Source organism: Tasmannia lanceolata, unplaced genomic scaffold, assembly GCF_043159265.1.
Source record: "Tasmannia lanceolata isolate RefF3 unplaced genomic scaffold, GAP_Taslan_0.1 ptg000003l, whole genome shotgun sequence".
Taxonomy (NCBI): Eukaryota; Viridiplantae; Streptophyta; class Magnoliopsida; order Canellales; family Winteraceae; genus Tasmannia; species Tasmannia lanceolata.
Window position 1 is genome coordinate 22,188,181 of NW_027518680.1, and position 20,167 is coordinate 22,208,347.

The 20,167-nt window shown below is 40.1% G+C and overlaps 1 protein-coding gene across 1 annotated transcript in view; it reads right to left on the bottom strand.

Annotated features, from left to right (window-relative positions):
• Positions 1-13,036: 13,036 nt before the first annotated feature.
• The window catches only part of RSY3 (Adenine nucleotide alpha hydrolases-like superfamily protein), a 77,535-nt gene continuing 70,404 nt past the window's right edge, over positions 13,037-20,167 (bottom strand). The window contains exons 10-11 of the mRNA XM_077363580.1: positions 15,412-16,239; positions 13,037-13,944 (exon numbers count right to left, since the gene is read on the bottom strand). Of these exons, the coding sequence (XP_077219695.1) occupies positions 13,852-13,944; positions 15,412-16,239 (921 nt within the window). The 3' untranslated portion in view covers positions 13,037-13,851. The remainder of the gene's footprint in view (positions 13,945-15,411; positions 16,240-20,167) is intronic.

The following is a 20,167-nucleotide window of genomic DNA, read 5'->3' on the forward strand; positions in this document are numbered from 1 at the left end:
ATGTTTATAAGCGTTTTATATAAGCCTACCAGTGGTTTACAGTGTTTATAAGTGTTTAATATAGGGTAATCAGTAGTTTAGAGTGTTTATAAGTGGTTTATATAAGCCTATCAATGATTTAGAGTGTTTATAAGTAGTTTATATAGACTTAGCAATGGTTTTAGAGTGTTTATAAGTTGTTTATTTAAGATTACCAATGGTTTAGAGTGTTTATAAGTGGTTTATATTGGCTTAACAGTGGTAAGCAGTGGTTCATATTTTCTTGTCATGACTTAGTAGTGGTCTAGAGTGTTTAAAAGTGGCCCGAATTGTCTTAGTAGTCGTTTATGTTATTTTATGGAGACTTAGTAGTGGTTGAAGTTGTGCATAATTCTAAAATGATTGCTTTACTTGTTAATTGGAATGGTTTTTTTTTCAATTGGTTATTTTGACAATGGTTTAATTTTGTGTAAACAGAATAAATGTAGAACGAAGGGCTTCTTTTATCTTACACATCGACGGCTTTGTAAATGATGCGGTATCATTTGAATACGTCGGCGGGAAGAAGTTGCCACTAATTGTGGGTCGGAAAACAAAATTTTGAGAATTTGACACTCTAATTCACAGCAAAATTGGGACTAATCGAAGTGATGTTTCTTTCTCTATAGAGTGTCGATATATTTTAGCCCCATATCAGATCATCTTATACGATATTCGAGATGATAACGACCTTGATCTGGTGATGATGCTTTTTTATAGTACGATCATTAATTCTCTGAGCTTGTATGTAACTAAAGAGTACGATTTTAGAGGAAACAATTCTCCTGACCCTACGAATGTCGGTCTATCGTATCGGTGTGGAGATCCTCCTGAAGACATTGTGATGGACATACCAGTCATAGGTAAAATAGTTGATTGTTTACAATCCATTCGTGAAATTGCCTTCCCTCTATTCTTACTCACCTTTGCACAGATGTCACGCCGACTTAAGTGAAGTTTATGAAGATCCTATTTGTTACCGGAATGTTGGTGTCGCTACGATCCCTACCTCATTTGTAGAGAGGCTTCGAGGTCGAAAATTAATTCTGTCCCTGCACTCCCTGCATCATCGAGTCCATCGGCCGCTGCTCGAAAAGGAAAAAAAAGAAGGCATAGCGGTGGTCATAACATACATCGATAAATTATAGTAGAGAGCAATTGTTGAGTGCTATTCATATTCCTTCCTTTTATTTCTGAATCAATTATTTTATCTCTAATTGCTACCCGATGTGCAGCTACGAAGTGGACTTGAATCAGGTTATCGATGATCCCAATTTTAATGAGACCGATGCCACTGAGACCGAGTTTGAGACAACCCTCCCAGGCAAATACGATGCGGAGTTGTGTAGGGATTTTGGAGGTAATGTTCATGCTAATGATTCGATTGGACCGAACGATGGCAGTAATAACGATGATGATGAGGACTTCGGTGATGATGATGAGGACTTCGGTGACAATGATGACATGAGTGATGAGCAGGATGAACCTACTAATTGTATAGGAGATGCTTTGGGAAATACCTATGCAAGGCAGCCGATGGAAGTAGATGAAATAGTTGTAGGGGCTGATGAATTAAATGAGATTGTGAGACTTGAGGAGTTCATGGTTGGGGCAATATTAGGGCTGCAACTCGAGCCGGGTTTTATCCGACCCCCATTGACCCGACCTGAAAATAGCCTGGGTTGGGTTCAGGTTTCATGGGTTTCGGGTCGAGCCGGGTTGAGCATTCAAAAACACGAATGAATCTCGGGTCGAGCCGAGTTTGAAGGGGCCCGACCCGACCCGACCCGAGTTACATAAGTTATAGTATGTACATTTTTTTCTATTGTTAGTTAAAAGTTAAAAGTGAAAACCCACGCACCCACTGTTACTGTATGTGAGTGTAATTTCTGCTTCTATGAGTTGAGTTGATTCAAGTGTTTGATTCAGCATTGTTTGATTGTAATTACAACATTGTTTGATTACAGCATTGTTTGATTCAAGTGTGATGTGAGTGTAATTACATCATTGTTTGATTCAAGTGTAATGTGAGTGTAATTTCTGCTTCTATGAGTTGAGTTGCCTTGCCAAACAAGAATTTTCCTTAAAAAATTGCGTCAACGTGAAAAAACCCGACCCGACCCGAACCGAACCGACCCGAGATATTTCTCGGGTAGGGTTGGGTTCTCCAAAACCCGACCCGCCCGACCCGAGTTGCAGCCCTAGGCAATATTCCCAAATCTTAAAGTCTTTCAGAAGAAAGTCAGAGCGTACGCAATCTGGCATCATGTTGTGTTTGTCCCACAGGAGACAAATCCCACAAAGTATGGCGTTAGATGCAGTGAGCGTAGTTGCCCATGGCGTATCATAGGGACCACTTATACAGATTATCTTAAGGTAAAAACATTTATCCCCCAGCACACATGCTCAGGCACAATGAAAGGGAACGATCATCCCATGGCCACTGTAAAATGGGCTGCTGAAAATTGTCTAGCCTTATTCTCCCGCCCAGAAGACGTCAAGGCTACTTTGATAAGAGAGTACATCAAGGTCCAGTGGGATATAACAATGTCATATCGAAAGCCCACATGAAGAAGGAGCTTATACACGAAATTAAGTGCGGAAATGCCAAGGCGTCTTAATGCTCTGTGTATACTGAGGAGTTGGTAAGAAGGAATCCTGTCACAGTAGTACGGTTGTGCCGATCCCGAGAACTATGACCAAGAGGGGATGATACTTTCGCCCATTTATTTTGGTCATTTGGCCCTAGCATACGTGCGTTCAACCGAACAGTTAGGCCCCTTGCCCTAATTGACGGGACCCATTTGCGGGGAAAGTACAGGGGACTCTACTAGCCGCAACTGGGATAGACAGCAACAATGGGTTATTCCTGCTAGTTTTTGCAATAGTCGAGGGTGAGACATATGAAAGCTAGGTATGGCTTCTGCATTTGTTCCGTCATAATTTCATTTCAGCGGGCCGAGATGTCATCACGATTGGGTTTGACCTGATGAAGGGGTTGCCTAGAGCCGTAGCTGAAGCTTTGCCGAGGTCACACCATAGTTATTGCATCCATCACCTCAGTGCGAACTTCCATTCAACCTTTAAGAATGAAACGCTCCGGAAACTCTTTATGACAGCTGCATATTTCCTAAGGGAAGGTGCTTTTAAGGATGCGATTGAGAGTATTAAAAGTCAGAGTAAAAGAGCACACCAATGGATATCGGACATTCCTAAAGAAAATTGGGCCAACACGTATTTTGAAGGATGTAGATATAACGTGTTGACAACTAACGCAGCTGAGTGCTTCAATGCCATTTTAAAGGGAGCAAGGGAGTTACCAATTGCAGCACTTGTTGAACACACAAGATGGAAAGTTTGCGACTTCTTTCAGTTCCGTCAGAAGACAGGTAGAGAATGAACGACTCGTTTGACACCAACAACGGAATCCTGGTTGGCCGAAGCACGTAAAGAAGCAGGTGGTTATACGCCGTGGCAGTGTAGTTGGACCGAATTTCAAGTAACGTTCAGGTATCACGTTGACAAGGTGGACTTAGCTAAGCAAACATGTATGTGTATGTTCCAAACGATGGGAATGCCGTGCGGGCATGCGATAGCAGCCATGGGACTAAACCACTAAGATCCATACAGTTACTGCCAGGATTGGTATCTGGCTGATGCGTATCGGAAGACTTATGATGGAGTAGTTTATCCCACGTTAGATCGATCGCAATGGTCGGATCCTTCCCATACTTTGCCGTTGCCGCCAAAATTAAGACGACAGCCAGGGCGACCCAAAAAAGTCAGAGTGGAGAGAGGATTGCAAAGGGGAGTGCATCATAAGTGCGGTACCTGCAGGCAAGTTGGACATAATAATAGATCATGCAAGAATCCTCCCATCGTAAATCGTCAGCAAAACGAGGCTCCAATCGGGTTTTCCGCACCAATGGAGAACAGGTATGATCGATCTAACATGGTTTTTTTACTAATTATAGTCCTCGATACAACCCGTGCGAGCTTTAATCGATTCTTGCAAATTTTATTGCAGGCCTGGTCTATCCTGCCTGCCTCCGTTTTTTCTATAAATATGAATTGCAGGCCCGGCATTTTTTGGAATAAATAAACATTTTTTGGAATAATTGTTTTGGAATACATGTATGTTTTTTGGAATAATTGTATATTTTTTGGAGTACATGTATGTTTTCTGTAATGGGGTGCTATAATTAATGAGAACATTTTACAAAGCAAAGGGAAGCACGGAGAATCTACACAAGGACAACAAGCTGAATCTACAAGCATTGTGCATATCCTGTGACCAATTACTCTTTAATATATAAATGCTTCGGTAGAAATGGAACAAAAGAATCTCAGAATTGTATTGCAGCTTTGAAGTAAGCAGACCTTAATTTCCTTGTCAAAACCTAAAAGGCCATACATAGAATTCTACCTATGAGGTGCTTGGCTAGACACCAGCATACAAACTACATTATCCAAAATATCATCCAAGAAGATAAACCTAATACATCAGATGTCAGTATATCTAAAGAGTCTGAGCAAAAAGGTATCCATCATCATCAGAGAACTGAAGCCATCTACTGCTCTGGAGGTGGTGGTGGAGGATATGAGGAACTGCCAGGCTGCTGACCCCACTGACCACCGGAGAGGTACTGGTAATAGGCGGTCCACTGGTCATCAATGTGTGTAGTAAGACTCTGAAAGTGATTGGCCATCTCCGTTTCAACGTGAGTAGTGAGCGCCTGGAAGCGACTGGCCATCTCCGTGTCAACGTGAGTAGTGAGCGACTGGAAGCGACTGGTCATCTCCGTGTCAACGTGAATTGTAAGCTTCTCAAACTGAGAAGCCATGGATCGCTCAAGGGCCTCCTGCATAGCGGCGAAATCCTGAGATGCCCGTGGTGCCTCAGGTGCCTGAGTATCCTAATCCGCCTCTTCTTCTTCTTCGTCTCCAGGTGCAACTTCAACTACTTCTTTGTTTAGAGCCATGCGCCGGAAAGACTTATCATCAAATGGAGCGGTAGGAATGATGGTCTCCTCACTATCCAAAGCAATACCAAAGTTGCGGAAGATACACATAAGGAGCATGCCATATGGCAAGGAGGCTCTGGACCGCTTAAGTGTTTGGAACATAAAACGAAAGAGGATATAGGGTAGACAAACCTTGCGACGCTCAAGAATACAATAGATGAGGTAGGCCTCTAAGGGCCTTAGAGTATCGGTCATGCCCCCGCGAGGGGTGAAGTTGTTGAACATGAAGTTGTGAAGCATCGTAGCTTCAGGAATGAGATGGGAGGCTTTCACTATCATGTTGGGTCTATAACTCCGAGTAATCCGACCATACACAGTGTCGTGATCATGATTATTAAGTAAATGGATCCCATTTTCAGGCCAAAAGTAATGCTCAAAACCATCCAGACTAATCTCAAGCATCTCGGCAAGTTCATGATAATTGAGTCGAATCGTTGTTTTCTTGACGCGAGACTCAATTTGGAAGTACGAATGAGTGATTGTGAGATTGGCATAGAAAAGACGTACCAATCTACGATAGATAAGCTCATCAAGATGAAGAAATTGTGTCAATCCAAGAGCATCAAACCGAGCTTGAAGGTCGAAGTGTTTGAGGATGTCGGGCTCTATGAAGCGTCTGGTGAGGATGCCACGATTAGCCATTTTCGGCCATGCCTTCTTGGCTTGTGCAGAGGAGAAGTAGGAATTTGGAATAAGCTCCGGTTCGGGAGACGGAGCCCTAGCTTTCTTAGACCGCTTTCTCGAAGGTCCTTCATCGTCCTGGCCTTGGGAAGAACCTTTGATTTGGAGATTTTTGGTTCGAGGCATGTTGAGAAGAGTTAGGGAAGAAGAGAAGTTGTAATGGAGGGAAGAACAGAGATGGGAAACCCTAGATGGAAGAAAATGGAGAAGATAAAAGAAAATGAAAGAGAAATTGATTCTAATGGTAGAGATGAGGTAGAAAATGAGGAATGTGGAAGAAAAACAAGACAAAATGGAAGAAAATGGAAGGAGGAGTGGTAATGGAATAAAATGGACAAAAGGAGGAGGAAATGGAGGAATAGGGGGACAAATTGGGGGTTTTAACAAGGAGGACACATTTTTTGGGTTTTTGGGTAAAAAAGAGGGTTTTGGAGGAGGAAGATGATGAATTAGGGTTAGATTTGGAGGGATTTTGAGGAAAAATGATTAATGGAGTTAGGATTTGGAAAGGGTTTGAGAGAAGGAAAAATAGAAGGGGCAATTGAAAAAAATAATCGCACGTTCCAGGGCTTTAAATGTGCTTAGAAAATTCTTAGAATTCCGAGAAGACATCTTGGAGTTCCTAGAAATTTTTTGTAACTGTGATGTTTGCGGCGGAATTCTGAGAAAAAATCTCGGAGTTCTGAGCAAATTTTTTGTAACTGTGATATTTGCTGCGGAATTCCGAGATTTTTTTTTTAAACTTAGATGTTTACTGCAGAATTCTGGGAATTTTCTTAGAGTTCCGATCACGGAATTTCAAGAGAAAATCTCAGAGTTCCAAGAATTTTTTTTTTTAAACTTAAATGTTTACTGCGGAATTCCGAGAATTTTCTCGGAGTTCCGATCAGGGAATTCCGAGCAGTATTGTTTTTAAACACCATATGTACCCATAGGTGCTATATTGGATTTGAATCAAATTTCGGATCAATCTATATTGATTGACCGCCTCCATTCATTATGTTGTTGCTAGCAAATACCACTATTTTGGGTTTTGGAGCCTTTTTTCATCCATCCCATCCCCATGAAAACAAATAAATTGAATTTGTTTCTCGATCACCTGCTTTAAATAATTAATGATTCAATTGGAAAAGGAACATGGATTCCTCTCATGTCTTATCTCACTGCAAGCACCATATGTGAACTCATGAGCATGCACAACAACCAAATCCTAATCCAACCAATTATTAGATGCCAAGGTCTTGAAAGGTACATTCAATTTGAACCTGCATTGGAGTTGCAAAATGGAAGAGACGGTCTGATCCTTACACAATGAAGAAATTTACACACATTACAATTTGGAACTGAAGAAATGGAGTAAGTGGTCTGACAATCAGCATAACACATTACAATTTATACACATTACAATTTGGAAATGATATGCCTCGAGAGCGTCGACCCAACATAATCACTCGGCCTCACAATCAGCATAACAATCACTGCCCTTGAAAAGTGGAACATAAGGTGCCTAACCCTTCAATGGTTCCCTCTCTAGACAAGTAAGAGAGGAGTGGACAACAACAAAAAGACAAGTAACAGATCTGGGTCACCTGCAACAGCACCACCACAACCCCTACAAGTTGACAATCGTGCCACACCCGCCATCTAAAAAATCCTCTAGTAGTTGTCTTCTCATGACCGTGATCTCTGCCTGAGTGAACTTTGGCGAAACATCACGTGCCAGGTAATCCATCTCATTCAGCACAAACAACCCACAATCATTGCTGCAAAAGAAGAAGACATCATCGAGCAAGCTTGTGGAGCACAAATAAGAGGCACAATGAATTTACGTTTCCTAACTGATTCTAATGAAATTTAGTACCTATTTCTCTGTATGGGCCTCTTGTGAAGTTCTTCCACTAGAAACTTACTTACATCCACCTTCCACTTTTCTGAGTATAGTCCCTCGAGGTATCGAACCTATGAAACAATCATTACAGGGTAACGATTTTATATACTTACAAATTTAACCAAGGAATGTGAGACTCGAACTCACCAATGGTCGAACCTCTGTCCAGTACTTAACATCTTTCAAGGAGTAATAGATGTAGAACTTTTCGTCGACCATATCAAGGACCAAAATAATCCAATGCTGAGGGACATGCACCGGGAAGAGGACTCTTTTTAGGCTATCCGGCGGGCGGTCGTTCAAGTGCCAAACGCACTTCTCAACGGACTCGGGGTCGGCGTAGCCCTTGTCAGTTAAACAATCCTTCAGAAGCAATACAAGCAAAGTGATTCGTGAGCAAAACACATTCAAAGCTTCCTCAAAAACTACAAAAAGAAAGTTTGGAAATGAAAAACGATTTATTCTTACGTAGAGGTAGGTGCTGATGGAAACACAGGCTCTTTCTCCAGGTTTTCTATTCCGTTCATCCCGGACGTTCAGATACTCTGCGTATACGTTCATAAGCTACGTAAGATAACATATAGATATTAGAGACGAATATCGCTAGTGAAAGAGTCAGTACTAGAAAAAATAACCAAAACACTTACCGGAGAAGTTAACCACGCTACGGGGTCGTTAAGAATAACCAAGTCTTTGGCACACATGTACTCGTCGTTGATCTGTATGACTCGGTGGCTGCAAAACTCTGGATTGTTTAGCATTTACAAAGGCTAGATAACTATATTACAGAAGAGCTTGAATCCAATTTACCTTTTGGGAAGCGCAAGAAGCAGTTCGAGTAACCGATGGTTTTGCGGCTCTGTCACCATCGGTTTATTGTTCGTCTTCTTAGGCCCAAAACCCGTATACGGCGAACTAGTGTATTGAGAGGCTTTCTTCCTTCTCAAACCCAGCTTCACTGCTCTCTCAATACTCCAAAGTTTCAGAGCCACAGGTATTGGTGGAGTGTCGTACATGGAAATTACTACCGGCTCTATTCCCTCCTGTCCATCTTGGCTTCCAAAAACGATCAACTGCCGGTCGTTCCCTCCATCCAGACCTTCACCTTCAACTACCTTCGGTGCATCCTGGCTGTGAATGATGACCAACTGTCGGTCATCCCCTCCTTTCATCATCTCCTCCTCTCCTTCATCTCCATCCTCCCCTTCGGCCTCCTGCTCCCCTTTAGCCTTCATCTTCTTCAACTCAGCTACTTCATCTTCAAGTTGTCTTACCCTCCCCACTAAGAAATTAAATTCAGCCCTGTTTATAGGCTTCTCTTCTCCATACTCTTTCTTCTCTTTCCTATCAGCTTCTCTTTTTGTCCCTCTTCTTCTCTTAACAGCTACGTTGCTCTGAAAAATGAAAATGTGAAGTTAATAACATATGATATAAATAGTTATTGAAAAAGAACTTAAAAGACCGTAAAAGTAGACTCAGAGACGCTATCGTTTCTTCCTCTGAAATCCGAATGTCTTGGAGGCTATCATCGTCTCCGACGCCTTCTGTCTTATAAACCTATAAAAAATATAAAAAATATAGATAACTTGAATACAATGACCTTATGTAAGCAAGAGAATGATGTTCCTTACCACTGATATCAGAGTAGAACATTCTGCGATCAAAACATTGTCGACATCGTCGACATCATCTTCTACGATGGACTGCCGCTGGCCCTCTTCTCGAGGAAGAGAGGATCGTTGAGATTGTCTACATCATCTGCTATGACGGATAAGAGGCTCTCTTCTTGAGGAAGAGGTAGTAGGCACCTCACAACCTAAAATCGAATAGTTCATTTGGGTTAGAATAAGTGAGGACTAGGGGAGTACAGAAGCTTTAGGTCTCACCTGCGTCTTCTTATCACAGACCAAGCTAATAAGGGTTATCTACTCCTTCATCCATGTATCGATCCTCGCGGTCCACTTCAATAGGCGTGGACGCGCATCTAGAACTGAAGGTTCCCACAGGGTAGTATGCTCGAATAGCCACACTTGGAATGAAGACGTATAATGATTAGAGAACAAAAAATTAACTTACATGTGGCTTATATGGTATATACTATATGTACTCTTTACCTGTAGCACAATAGCACATCCGGTGATATATCCCATCCTTTTCTTCGAATATGAATCCAATGACTCTATCAGGAAGTCATAGACGGGGTATGCTCAAGCAATTCTTCCACGGTCTCTGCTCCTAAGTAGGGGAAAATGCAGGATTTCGTCTTGTGATCCGTGGGGTCGGTCTGTGCAAAAAGCACAGACCAGCACAGGAGTAGCAACACATGTCTCACTGTCGCCTGGATCGATAAAATCTCGTCCGACATGGACTCTGCCCTGATAACCTTCGCAATCTCACTGAATCTTGCAGTTGGACCGGCAAACCTCCAACCTTCGACCTCCTCTTTCGAATGCCAGTCTATCCGTATTCTATTCCCTATAAGGCTTAGACCTAATGCTAATGCTACATCCCTAACCTCGAAGGGGACTACGATGCCACCTACTCTAAATGCCCTGGACATGGGTATCCAGGATCGCACGAGGGTGATCAAAATTGCCTTGTGTAATTTTACACCTTGTAGGTTAAGCAAGCCCCCAAATGGGCTTTTACTTAGGGTATCAGTATGTACGTCCCACAACTGCAGGGACTGGAAGAAGTCCTAAAACTTGGAGGGGCAGCATCTCGACGTAAAATAAGACGACTGCAAAATAAAGCATTATCAGATATATAGCATATTAGCAGAAATACAACGCTTAAAAGAATAACAGCAGGCATTACCATGATTTCATGAGATGATTACTATATGCAAAAGATGGATTCTAATCCAAATAATCAGATGTGGACCTGCTCAAACACAATGTGAGGAAACAAATTAACACATGTCCATTTAATTTCTTAGAAGCCTATTAGGGTATTGAGCAAATCTCTAAGGAGAATGAACCTCCTAATTTATCTATTAAACCATTGTTAACATGAAAAATTAGGGGTTTAAACACCTGATTGCTTGCAAACTCAAACCCAATATACCAGTGAAATGTCCATTCTATTTTTTAAAAGCCTAGTAGGGTGCTGAGCAAATCACTAGGAAAAATAAACCCCTAATTTATTAATTAAATCACTTTTAACATGGAAAAGTAGGGGTTTAAACAACTGATTTCTAACAAATTCAGCCCCTATAGAGCAATGACATGTCCATTCATTTTATTACAAGCCTATTAGGGTGTTGAGCAAATCACTATGGAGAATAAACACGTAATTTATCAATTAAACCACTAATTTCTCCCAAATTATGTTTTTAAACCATCAATAGTTAGTTAAAACACCTTATTTATCAATTAAACGACTGATTTCTCACAAATTAGGTGTTTAAACAAATAATTTCTCAGAAATTAGGGGTTTAAACCACCGATTTCTCACAAATTAGGTTTTTAAACCACTGCTTTCTAACAATTAGGGGATTAAAACCATCAATAGTTAGTTAAAACCCCTCATTTATCAATTAAATCACTGAAAATGGTTTAAACCACTGATTTTTCAAAACCCTAACTGAGAAAACGACTAAACCACTGATTTTTCAAAACCCTAACTGAGAAAACGACTAAACCACTGATTTTTCAAAACCTTAAATGACAAAACGACATAGAGAGGGAGAGGGAGACAATGAGAGAGATGGGTTACCAACCTGTGAGATTTGTCGGTGAGATTTGCCGGAGAGAGAGAGAGTAAAAACTCTGTAAAGTAAAATGTAAAAAGAGAGAGTAAAACTCAATGTTTTTTTTACAATGAGGGCATTTTTGTCCCAAACCCATCCAAACCTGTCAACATCACTTCGAATTTGTAATTTAGAAAACACCCTCCTTGCCACGTCATAATCAGTAGAAAGCCTCTCTTTTTTTTGTCATTTTCCCTAAAATAAAAAGTGAATAAATGTAGATATTTTCTTTGGGAAATGATAAATCCGCCCCTTATCTTTACATGGGACAGCCAGGTCTGCAGCTAGCTGTCCCTAGTAACCAAAAGGGGAGCAAATATCACTTCCCTTTTTTTGGGTTAAAAAAAAGGATATTTTAGAATTATTTTTCCTTTCCAAATTTTTCAAGGGAATTCCTACAATCAAAATAGGGCATTTAAGGTGAAGGCAAGGGCCTTTTGGACATTCAACAAGACCCATTTATTTATATTTATATCATTAATTACATTTCTTTGCTCCTGTGGATTCAAGTGAACCTATAAATAAAATCGTAAGAACAGAGAGGCTTGAGTCACTGAAGTTCAAGAGGGCTTTCCTTTGTTATCTTTAAAAAAATACATAAGACTGGATACCCTTCGAGTGAAGAATAAACAAACAAGCAACCCTATTAGAGCATGGAATTTTATTTTCCATGGAAAAATGCATTTTCTATAATTTTGGATGAAGGGAATTTTTTTTTCAAAATTTTTTCCATTGAAAATGAATTTTCCAGTGTCTGGCAAACTTATTTGTAATGAATTTTTTTCCAAAATTGAAAAACTTCCAATGTTTTTACAGGGAACCTGATAAGAACACAAAGGAGGTGGAAAGATTTGTTTTACGTACTCGTCAAGTGAAGAATAAACAAACAAGCAACCCTATTAGAGCCTAGAGTTTTATTTTCCATCGGAAAATGTATTTTCTATGATTTTCTAAATTGCAGTCAAATTGCAGTTTGGGGAGCAATAAGAAACAAAGGAGATGGAAAGATCGGTTTTAATTTTCCATGGAAAATGTATTTTCTATAATTTTGGATGCAGGGAATCTTTTTTCCATTGAAAATGAATGTTTTAGTGTCTGGCAAACTAATTTGTAATGAAATATTTTTTCCAAAATTGAAATTTTTTCCATGTTTTTCAAGGGAACCTGATAACCTACCTACCAGAACATGGAATTTAATTTCTCATGGAAACTATCATTTTCCATAATTTTCTTTTCCCTGGATCTATTATCTATATACCCCTAATTAATTGCTGATTGCTTCTTGGTAATTGTACAAGTCGAATGAAAAAAAGCATAAAATAAAAGACAAATAGCAATAACAAAACAGAAGTGCACAGGTTCATTGTCAGTTTTATTTTATTTAATAAGTTCTCAATTTTATTTATATATCAGAGAACACTTCTCCAGTAAAAAGAATACTAGCTTAACATATACCAAGGCCCTTGTTTGTTTTGGATTTTGAGAACGACTGTGTCAATTGATTATTGGACTCAATTAAACGTACATTTGAGTCCCATTATCAGTTTTGGACTCAATCGGTACTTAAAAAACCAAAACAAATAGGGACTAAGCTGTATTTGGTTAAGCATGAGGCCAAACCAAACAGCCTTAGTCAGGGTCTTCAAATTGATGTCAATGTTCAACACAAAGCCAAACGAAAATTGAGCAGCATCTTTCAAGTTTGTAAGAAAAAAATTCACTGGACTCCCCATTAAATAAATAAATAAAATCACTGGACTCCACTGTTAATCACAAACCTTTTAGATGTTTTTGTATTCAAACCTTCATTGATAGAAGAAAATGGTGATAATACTTGCAGTAGGGATGGAGATTGCCCAAATATTGATGCGGAAAAATGGACCCCTTTGTAACTGAAACATCTCAGTTGTTTCACGATTAACTTGCGACTGGTGTGACGACCAACATTGTTAAATCTCAATCTCCGATCTCGGCAGAAATGAACACCAACCACAATATTCTTCCATGAGAAACCATGTCGAGCCCTAGACATGATTCCTAATTCCAAGATCGACCCAGGATGCTTAGACTAGAATATAGAGCAGCTGAAAAGAGGTGTCTAAAGAGGTCATCCGCTGAATTTAATGAATGAGAACACCAGTGTTACACATCTTGCATCCTGAAAAATGAACAAAATGCCTCCGGTATGTTGTCTTCAAGATTCCTCATTCCAACCACTATGCATCATGACAGTTGTTCCGCCACAAAATCACATAGTAGAATACAAACTCAGACTTATATCATCACCATCTTATGATATCTCACTCCAACTCCAGCATCCATTAAAAGTTCCATAACCCAATCGCGGTGAAACTGGCAACTGAGAAACATTGCTTCAGGCCATTTCATTTCTTTCTACAGTTCAATTTAATATAGAAATGCATAAAAGGATAAGAGAACTTTCAGAGCTACAGGTGCTTGCGACATTCTGATGAGCTCTCCTCGAGATATCAGATATATGAACTATAACCTCCTCCAAGGGGTACTTTTGGCTTGAATATAGAATGAACTGATAAGTACGGGCAACGATTGAAGCAAATGCTCTGAAAGAAAAATTAAGGAACTTGTAAGCCCTCAAAGCACGAATCTGAACTGAATGATAGATATATGTGCGAAAACCATAACTTTTTTTGACACTGACTATTGTTTATGTTATAAGAACAAATATAGCATGTCTATGTAAAGAATCATATGATAAAAGAGATTGACTAGCAAAACTATCATCCAGAATCCCAGATTAATGAAAACGGCCATGTGTGAAGAATCAATGGCTTGTAGAGATCACTCTCGATCAGGGGCTAGGACCGACCATAAGGGTGGAACCAGGGGCAATGGGCCAGACCTGCGATGGCTGACCAGATGCACAAATCCAATCACCACATGTGGGGCTGGTGGAGTACAAAGACAAATTCTCATGCTGAAAACACTCATGATAAATGAGATGAACATACAGACAAGTTTCAAGAGTTTTTAAATTTCCTCACCGATGTCTAGAAGTATGACATTCAGAGAGGTTTGGTGAAGGCAAAGATTAGATGGGAAATGCAGATGATGGAAAAGGAGGACAAGAAAAGCCAATCTCGGTCCATGAGCATGGTATCTTGCACCATATGATACTCAAAGTAATTATACCGGACAGTTTTAAGCATTCACAAGGTTTTCATCTATGATTCTAGAAATTGGTTGATGGGTTGGATGAAATAGCATGGGACTCATTGCCACCCATAGGAGCCACTTGTGTTAAAGTATAAAAGATTAAATAACGTCATCTCCAACAACTTAAGCTTTTGAAGTAACTGGTTGTTTCACATGGTATCAGAGCAAAGGTCTTGAGTTCATACCTCCCGGATAGCAAAAATCCACATGCAATGGCCAAACCCAAAAGAGGGGCCACACATGAGGGGGAGTGTTAAAGTATAAGAGATTAGATAACGGCATCTCCAACAGATTACGTTTTTGGAGTAACTGGTTGTTTCATAACTAGGAATCCTCTCACTAGAACAAGTGATTGAGATCGACTTTGAAGGTATACAGCAGGGTTAACTTGGGTCTGAAGGATTATGAGGGTGGTTGTCATGGCTCAAGTGAGACAGTCTCATGTGCGAGCCAAATTGCTGAAACAAAATTCTATGTTGGCCGTTGGCGGAAACAGAAGCGCCAAGGATGGGTCGGAAATGCTTAGTTAGCATGCTTATCGAGCTGAGGCGACAGCCTGAATGTGTTGGACTAACAAGACCCCATAGAGAATTGCTAGCCATTCACGGAGATTTCCGATTTAATTATGATCTAAAGGGACTTTCAGATTGTCAATGCCTACAGTGAAGCCAACGACAGTCAGAAAAGATAACACGGCTACTAAGGGTCTGGAGTTGCCCATCCATGAAATTGGCAATCATTTAGGTGGGAGGGGTTTCAGTTCTTCTTTTTTTCTTTTTTTTTTCTGGTTGTTGTTGTAGCTTTTTGTAATTGTAACTCAACACATTAGAATCCAGAAAAAAGGTGGAACCTACAGGTATGCTCAGTAGCAGATCCTGATGATCGACCAGAACAGGTAGGCCTCTTCTTGCTGATACTGGGATAAGCTTCAAGGCCTGAAGAGCTCTCTGCGCGGAGAACTGTACATATTCGGAACAATGAATCCTGTTTGCTTCTTTCTGCTCCATCTTTTCCATTGATGAACTCGTCTTCTCTCCGCATTCCTCTAGGGTCTGACCATTTGAGAGCTTAGCAAGATAAAGCCAATCAGCATCAACCATGTGACGGATGAAAGCTGTCGTGTCATGACAAACTACACAAGAGTTACAACGACTATCCCAACTACCGTCTCTACAAAATATATCCTCCATTATCTTTTCAAACACTTTCCACCTGACTAAGAATCTATTCATAAAATGACATGACCGTCCATATTGAAGTGGTTCACTGAGCGAAGTACTGACAGATTTTGTCTCATATCTCAACCCATGCTGGGACGTAAATTCTGTTTTGGCATTGAATTGCTGTGATTCCTCTCGTTGCAATAAAATAATGCTTTGAAGGGTTGGCTCACTAAGAAGATTGAGTTTCTTTGCTTCGTGTAGAACAGATTCAGATGATGTTACATGCAAGAAAGGCACATCTGAAGCATCTGGGACCAGGCGATCTGAATATAATTGTGCTTCCATGATAATTTGCTCTATCTCACTCGGTAGACAATACTTTTGGTCTTCAGAAGTGTAATTGAAAGATAAGTCCATCCTTGATGGCTGAGGAGAATCAAGAGAAGAGCAAACCAGGAGTTTTGTGCCTTTGGACTGTGGTGCTGAACAGAGGTAACATCCAGCTGCAGTAAGGGAAGTCTGCAGCGTGGTTGAAAATTAGAATGTGAAAAATTGGAACTGTCACATCATCCATCATGTATATTTAGACATATATAAATTATCGAAGATAAATTCTAATCATACTATGGCAATAAATTTTGATAAAATGAGTCAAAGCCTATATTCGTTTGGACGTCCACATCATTCTAGAAAGAGAAGAGGCGGATTGCAGTTGGTTAAATATGCAAGCATCAGAGTGGTGCAAACAAAAAACATATAAAACTAGCAAAAAATATCAATTTATTTGAACTCTAAAACAGGGGCCAAGATGTTAGAATGTGTGAGATCTCACCGTTGGATTAGGTTGAGATCTCACCATCGGATCGTTGTGGCGGTGGATTAGGCAAGTAGATTAGAAGAGTTAACCTTGGGAGATTAGGAAAGTAGATTTGATTAGGATAGATTCCTTTAATAATTATCAAGATTTCATTCTATGTTTAGCCCTTAAGTGCTCTATATAGCACAATTTGGGATTGATTGTAATCAACCAAGATTCTATCATAAAAAATTATTATTATTAAACCATGCCATGTGCTTTCTTTATGATTCTTTAACTACAGTTACCAATATCAAATTAGAATATAAGTATTTGGCCTATGCTAGCATAACTAAGCGACGTAAGCATCTAATTCTTAACCCTGCCACACAACTGAGGCATAAGGCCGCAAACACAACACCAATGGCATATCTTTAAGCCCCAAAGCTATGGTAGACTGAACTGTGAGGAAGCATATATCCATGTAAAATTCCAATTGAAAATATAGAACCACTTCAGTTTTCTGTGGTATCTTTCATAGGGTGGTCCTATATCATCATAAAGGGACCCCATTGCTCCCGCCAATAGGAGTGGAGGACTTAAGTCCACATGTACTCTTTTGTCGAAAATAACATGCATCTGCTCCCCGATGCCTAACCATGATAACATATTGTTAAATTAATTGTTTTCCCTGTAACAAAAGCTCTTCCGTCTGTATAAATAGGCTTTTCTTAATTGCTTACTCCAACCATGAGAATTGCATCTTGTTACAAAGTACATGAAAACATGATAGGGCCAACCACTTGAGTGTAAGCGTTGTTTATGCATATATATAGGATGGGGCCCGTCGCTAACACACACACACACATGGATACGTGGGGTAGCCCCAATCCCAATGAATTTTCTTTTTCTCCCAATATTATTTCACCTCTTCAACTTTCTCCTATTTATACATCTGATATTTAACATGATACCAGAGCTATGGCACACTCTATCTCTAAGTTGGTCTGGTTGCGATCATGTCATGTTTAGAAGAATTGACCAAAGTCGTAAGATTCAGAAGATTAGGTTTTATTTGTTCCAAGTTCCAACCTAGGTGTGCATGCATGACATTTACACTCCAACTTGAGGAAGTGTCACACCATGTTAGGACCAATCACTTGTGTGAAAGTGCTGTTTATGTTTACTTATATAGGATGGGGCCCACTATTAGTGAACTTACTAATGACATACGTGCAATTAGTTAGTGTCTACTAATAATAAGATGATTTTCATGGGGTGGTTGCCTACCCAAAGAAATTTCATTCCCTCCCAATATTCTTTCTCCAAGTTTGATGTGCACAACATCTACGCTTAAGCTTGAGCGTGCGTACTTGTAGGACCAATCACTTTAAGTGGGTAAAGTGTTGTTAATATTTATTTATATAAGATGAGGCCACCATTAGTGAACTTATTAATGGCATACTCGTAATTAGTTAGTTACAAATATATATAATATGATTATTTTTGTGGGGTGGCGCTAACCCCAACAAAATTTTTTTCCCCCTATATTCTTTCTCCTTTGCTTCTTCTACTTCATATAAATCTGATTTGTAATACGCCTAAATCTTATGTGCCCTGGGCAAGAGCATCTTGCATTTTGCATCTGTTAGATCTACATGATGGTTAATAGAAGGAAGAAGAAGTATGAGAGATTAAGAGAGATAGAGAGAGGGAGAGAAAATATGGAGGAAGAGAGTTACGTCTGTTGGGAGAGAGAATGCATTAAGCAATCTCTCCCCAACACGCATAATATGTATATATATGTGGAAATGTCACAAATGCCCTTACTAGGGAGACAGTACATTTAACACTCCCCCTCAAGCTGGAATGTATATATCATACATTCCAAGCTTGTTACAGAAGTCTTTCAATTTGGCACATCCCATTGGTTTGGTAAACATATCTACAAGTTGATCTGCAGATCGGGTAAACACCGTGCAGATTTCACCACTCTGAATTCGATGATGAATGAAGTGACAATCAACTTCAATATGCTTGGTTCGTTCATGAAACACTGGATTCGTTGTAATATGAATTGCCGCTCTATTGTCACAATACAATTACTCTGGAGATGTCGATGCGAAGCCAATCTCTGATAAGAATGAGCGAAGCCATATTAGCTCCCCACTCGTATATGACATAGCTCTATGCTCGGCTTCTGCACTTGACTTGGACACAACATCTTGCATTTTACTTCTCCACGACACCAGATTACCTCTGACAACTGTACAATATCCTGTCGTTGATCTCCTATCAGCAGGAGATCCTGCCCAATCTGTATCATTGAATCCTTCTACCTTCTCATGTCCATATTTTCTGAAGCATAGACCTTTGCCTGGTGTACCCTTTAAATATTTGATGATTTGGATGACAACGGCCCAGTGGGAGGTACGTGGAGCACTCATAAAGCGACTAACCATACCAATAGCAAATGATGTCTGGACGGGTCACAGTCAAATAGATTAGTTTTCCAACCAATCTTCTATATCGACTAGGATCATTTGGCAACTCTCCTTGATCAAGAAGAAGTTTAACATTTGGATCCATAGGGATAGCTGCAGGTTTCACCCCCATTGAGCCTGTCTCTCCTAAAATGTCCAACACATATTTCCTTTGTGACAATGAGAGACCATGACGAGAGCGAGCAACCTCAATACCAAGAAAGTACCTGAGCTAACCCATATCTTTAGTAGAAAATTCACCTTGGAGAAAGGACTTCAGATTGTGTATGCTGGACTTGTCATCTCCTGTAATTTACAATATTATCAACATACACTATTAGGAGAATATATCCACAACTAGATTTGTGGTTGAACACAGAATGATCAACAGCACACTGGTTCAACCCAAAATGCAAAAGCGCAGCACTAAATCGTCCAAACCACGCCCTGGGCGATTGCTTGAGTCCATAAATCGCCTTCAAAAGACGACATACTGATGAGAACATCTCCCCCTGAGCAACATACCCAGGAGGTTGCTCCATATAAACTTCTTCAGACAGATTGCCGTGAAGAAAGGCATTTTTTACATCAAGCTGATATAGAGGCCAACCACGATTTACTGCCAGAGATATCAATACACAAACAGATGGAATCTTAGCAACTGGCGAAAACGTCTCCTAATAATCGACTCTGAACGTTTGAGTGTACCCTTTAGCAACAAGGCTGGCTTTGAGACGCTCAATAGACCCATCTGGAAGATACTTAATGGGAAATACCCAACGACACCTAATAGTCTGTGCACCAGAAGGAAGGGGAACCAGCCGCCACGTTTTATTTAAGTGAAGGGCAGCCATCTCAGCATCCATAGCAGCCCTCCAACCCGGATGATTCAAGGCATCTGTAACAGACTTAGGCAAACTAATCCAAGACATGCTAGAAACAAATGACTGAAAGGAATGTGAGAGATGGGCATAAGAAAAAAAATTAGATATACGATGAGCAACAGTACGAGATGCAATTGGTGAATCATGAATAGGAGAACAAGTACCTAAAGGCTGACAATCCGACTGCGGAGCACGATCAGTGGGTGAAGATGGCGCTTCTTCAATCGTAGAATGAACGACCTGGCGAAGTTCCCGAGTATAAGTTTGAAGGTCAGAACCCTTAG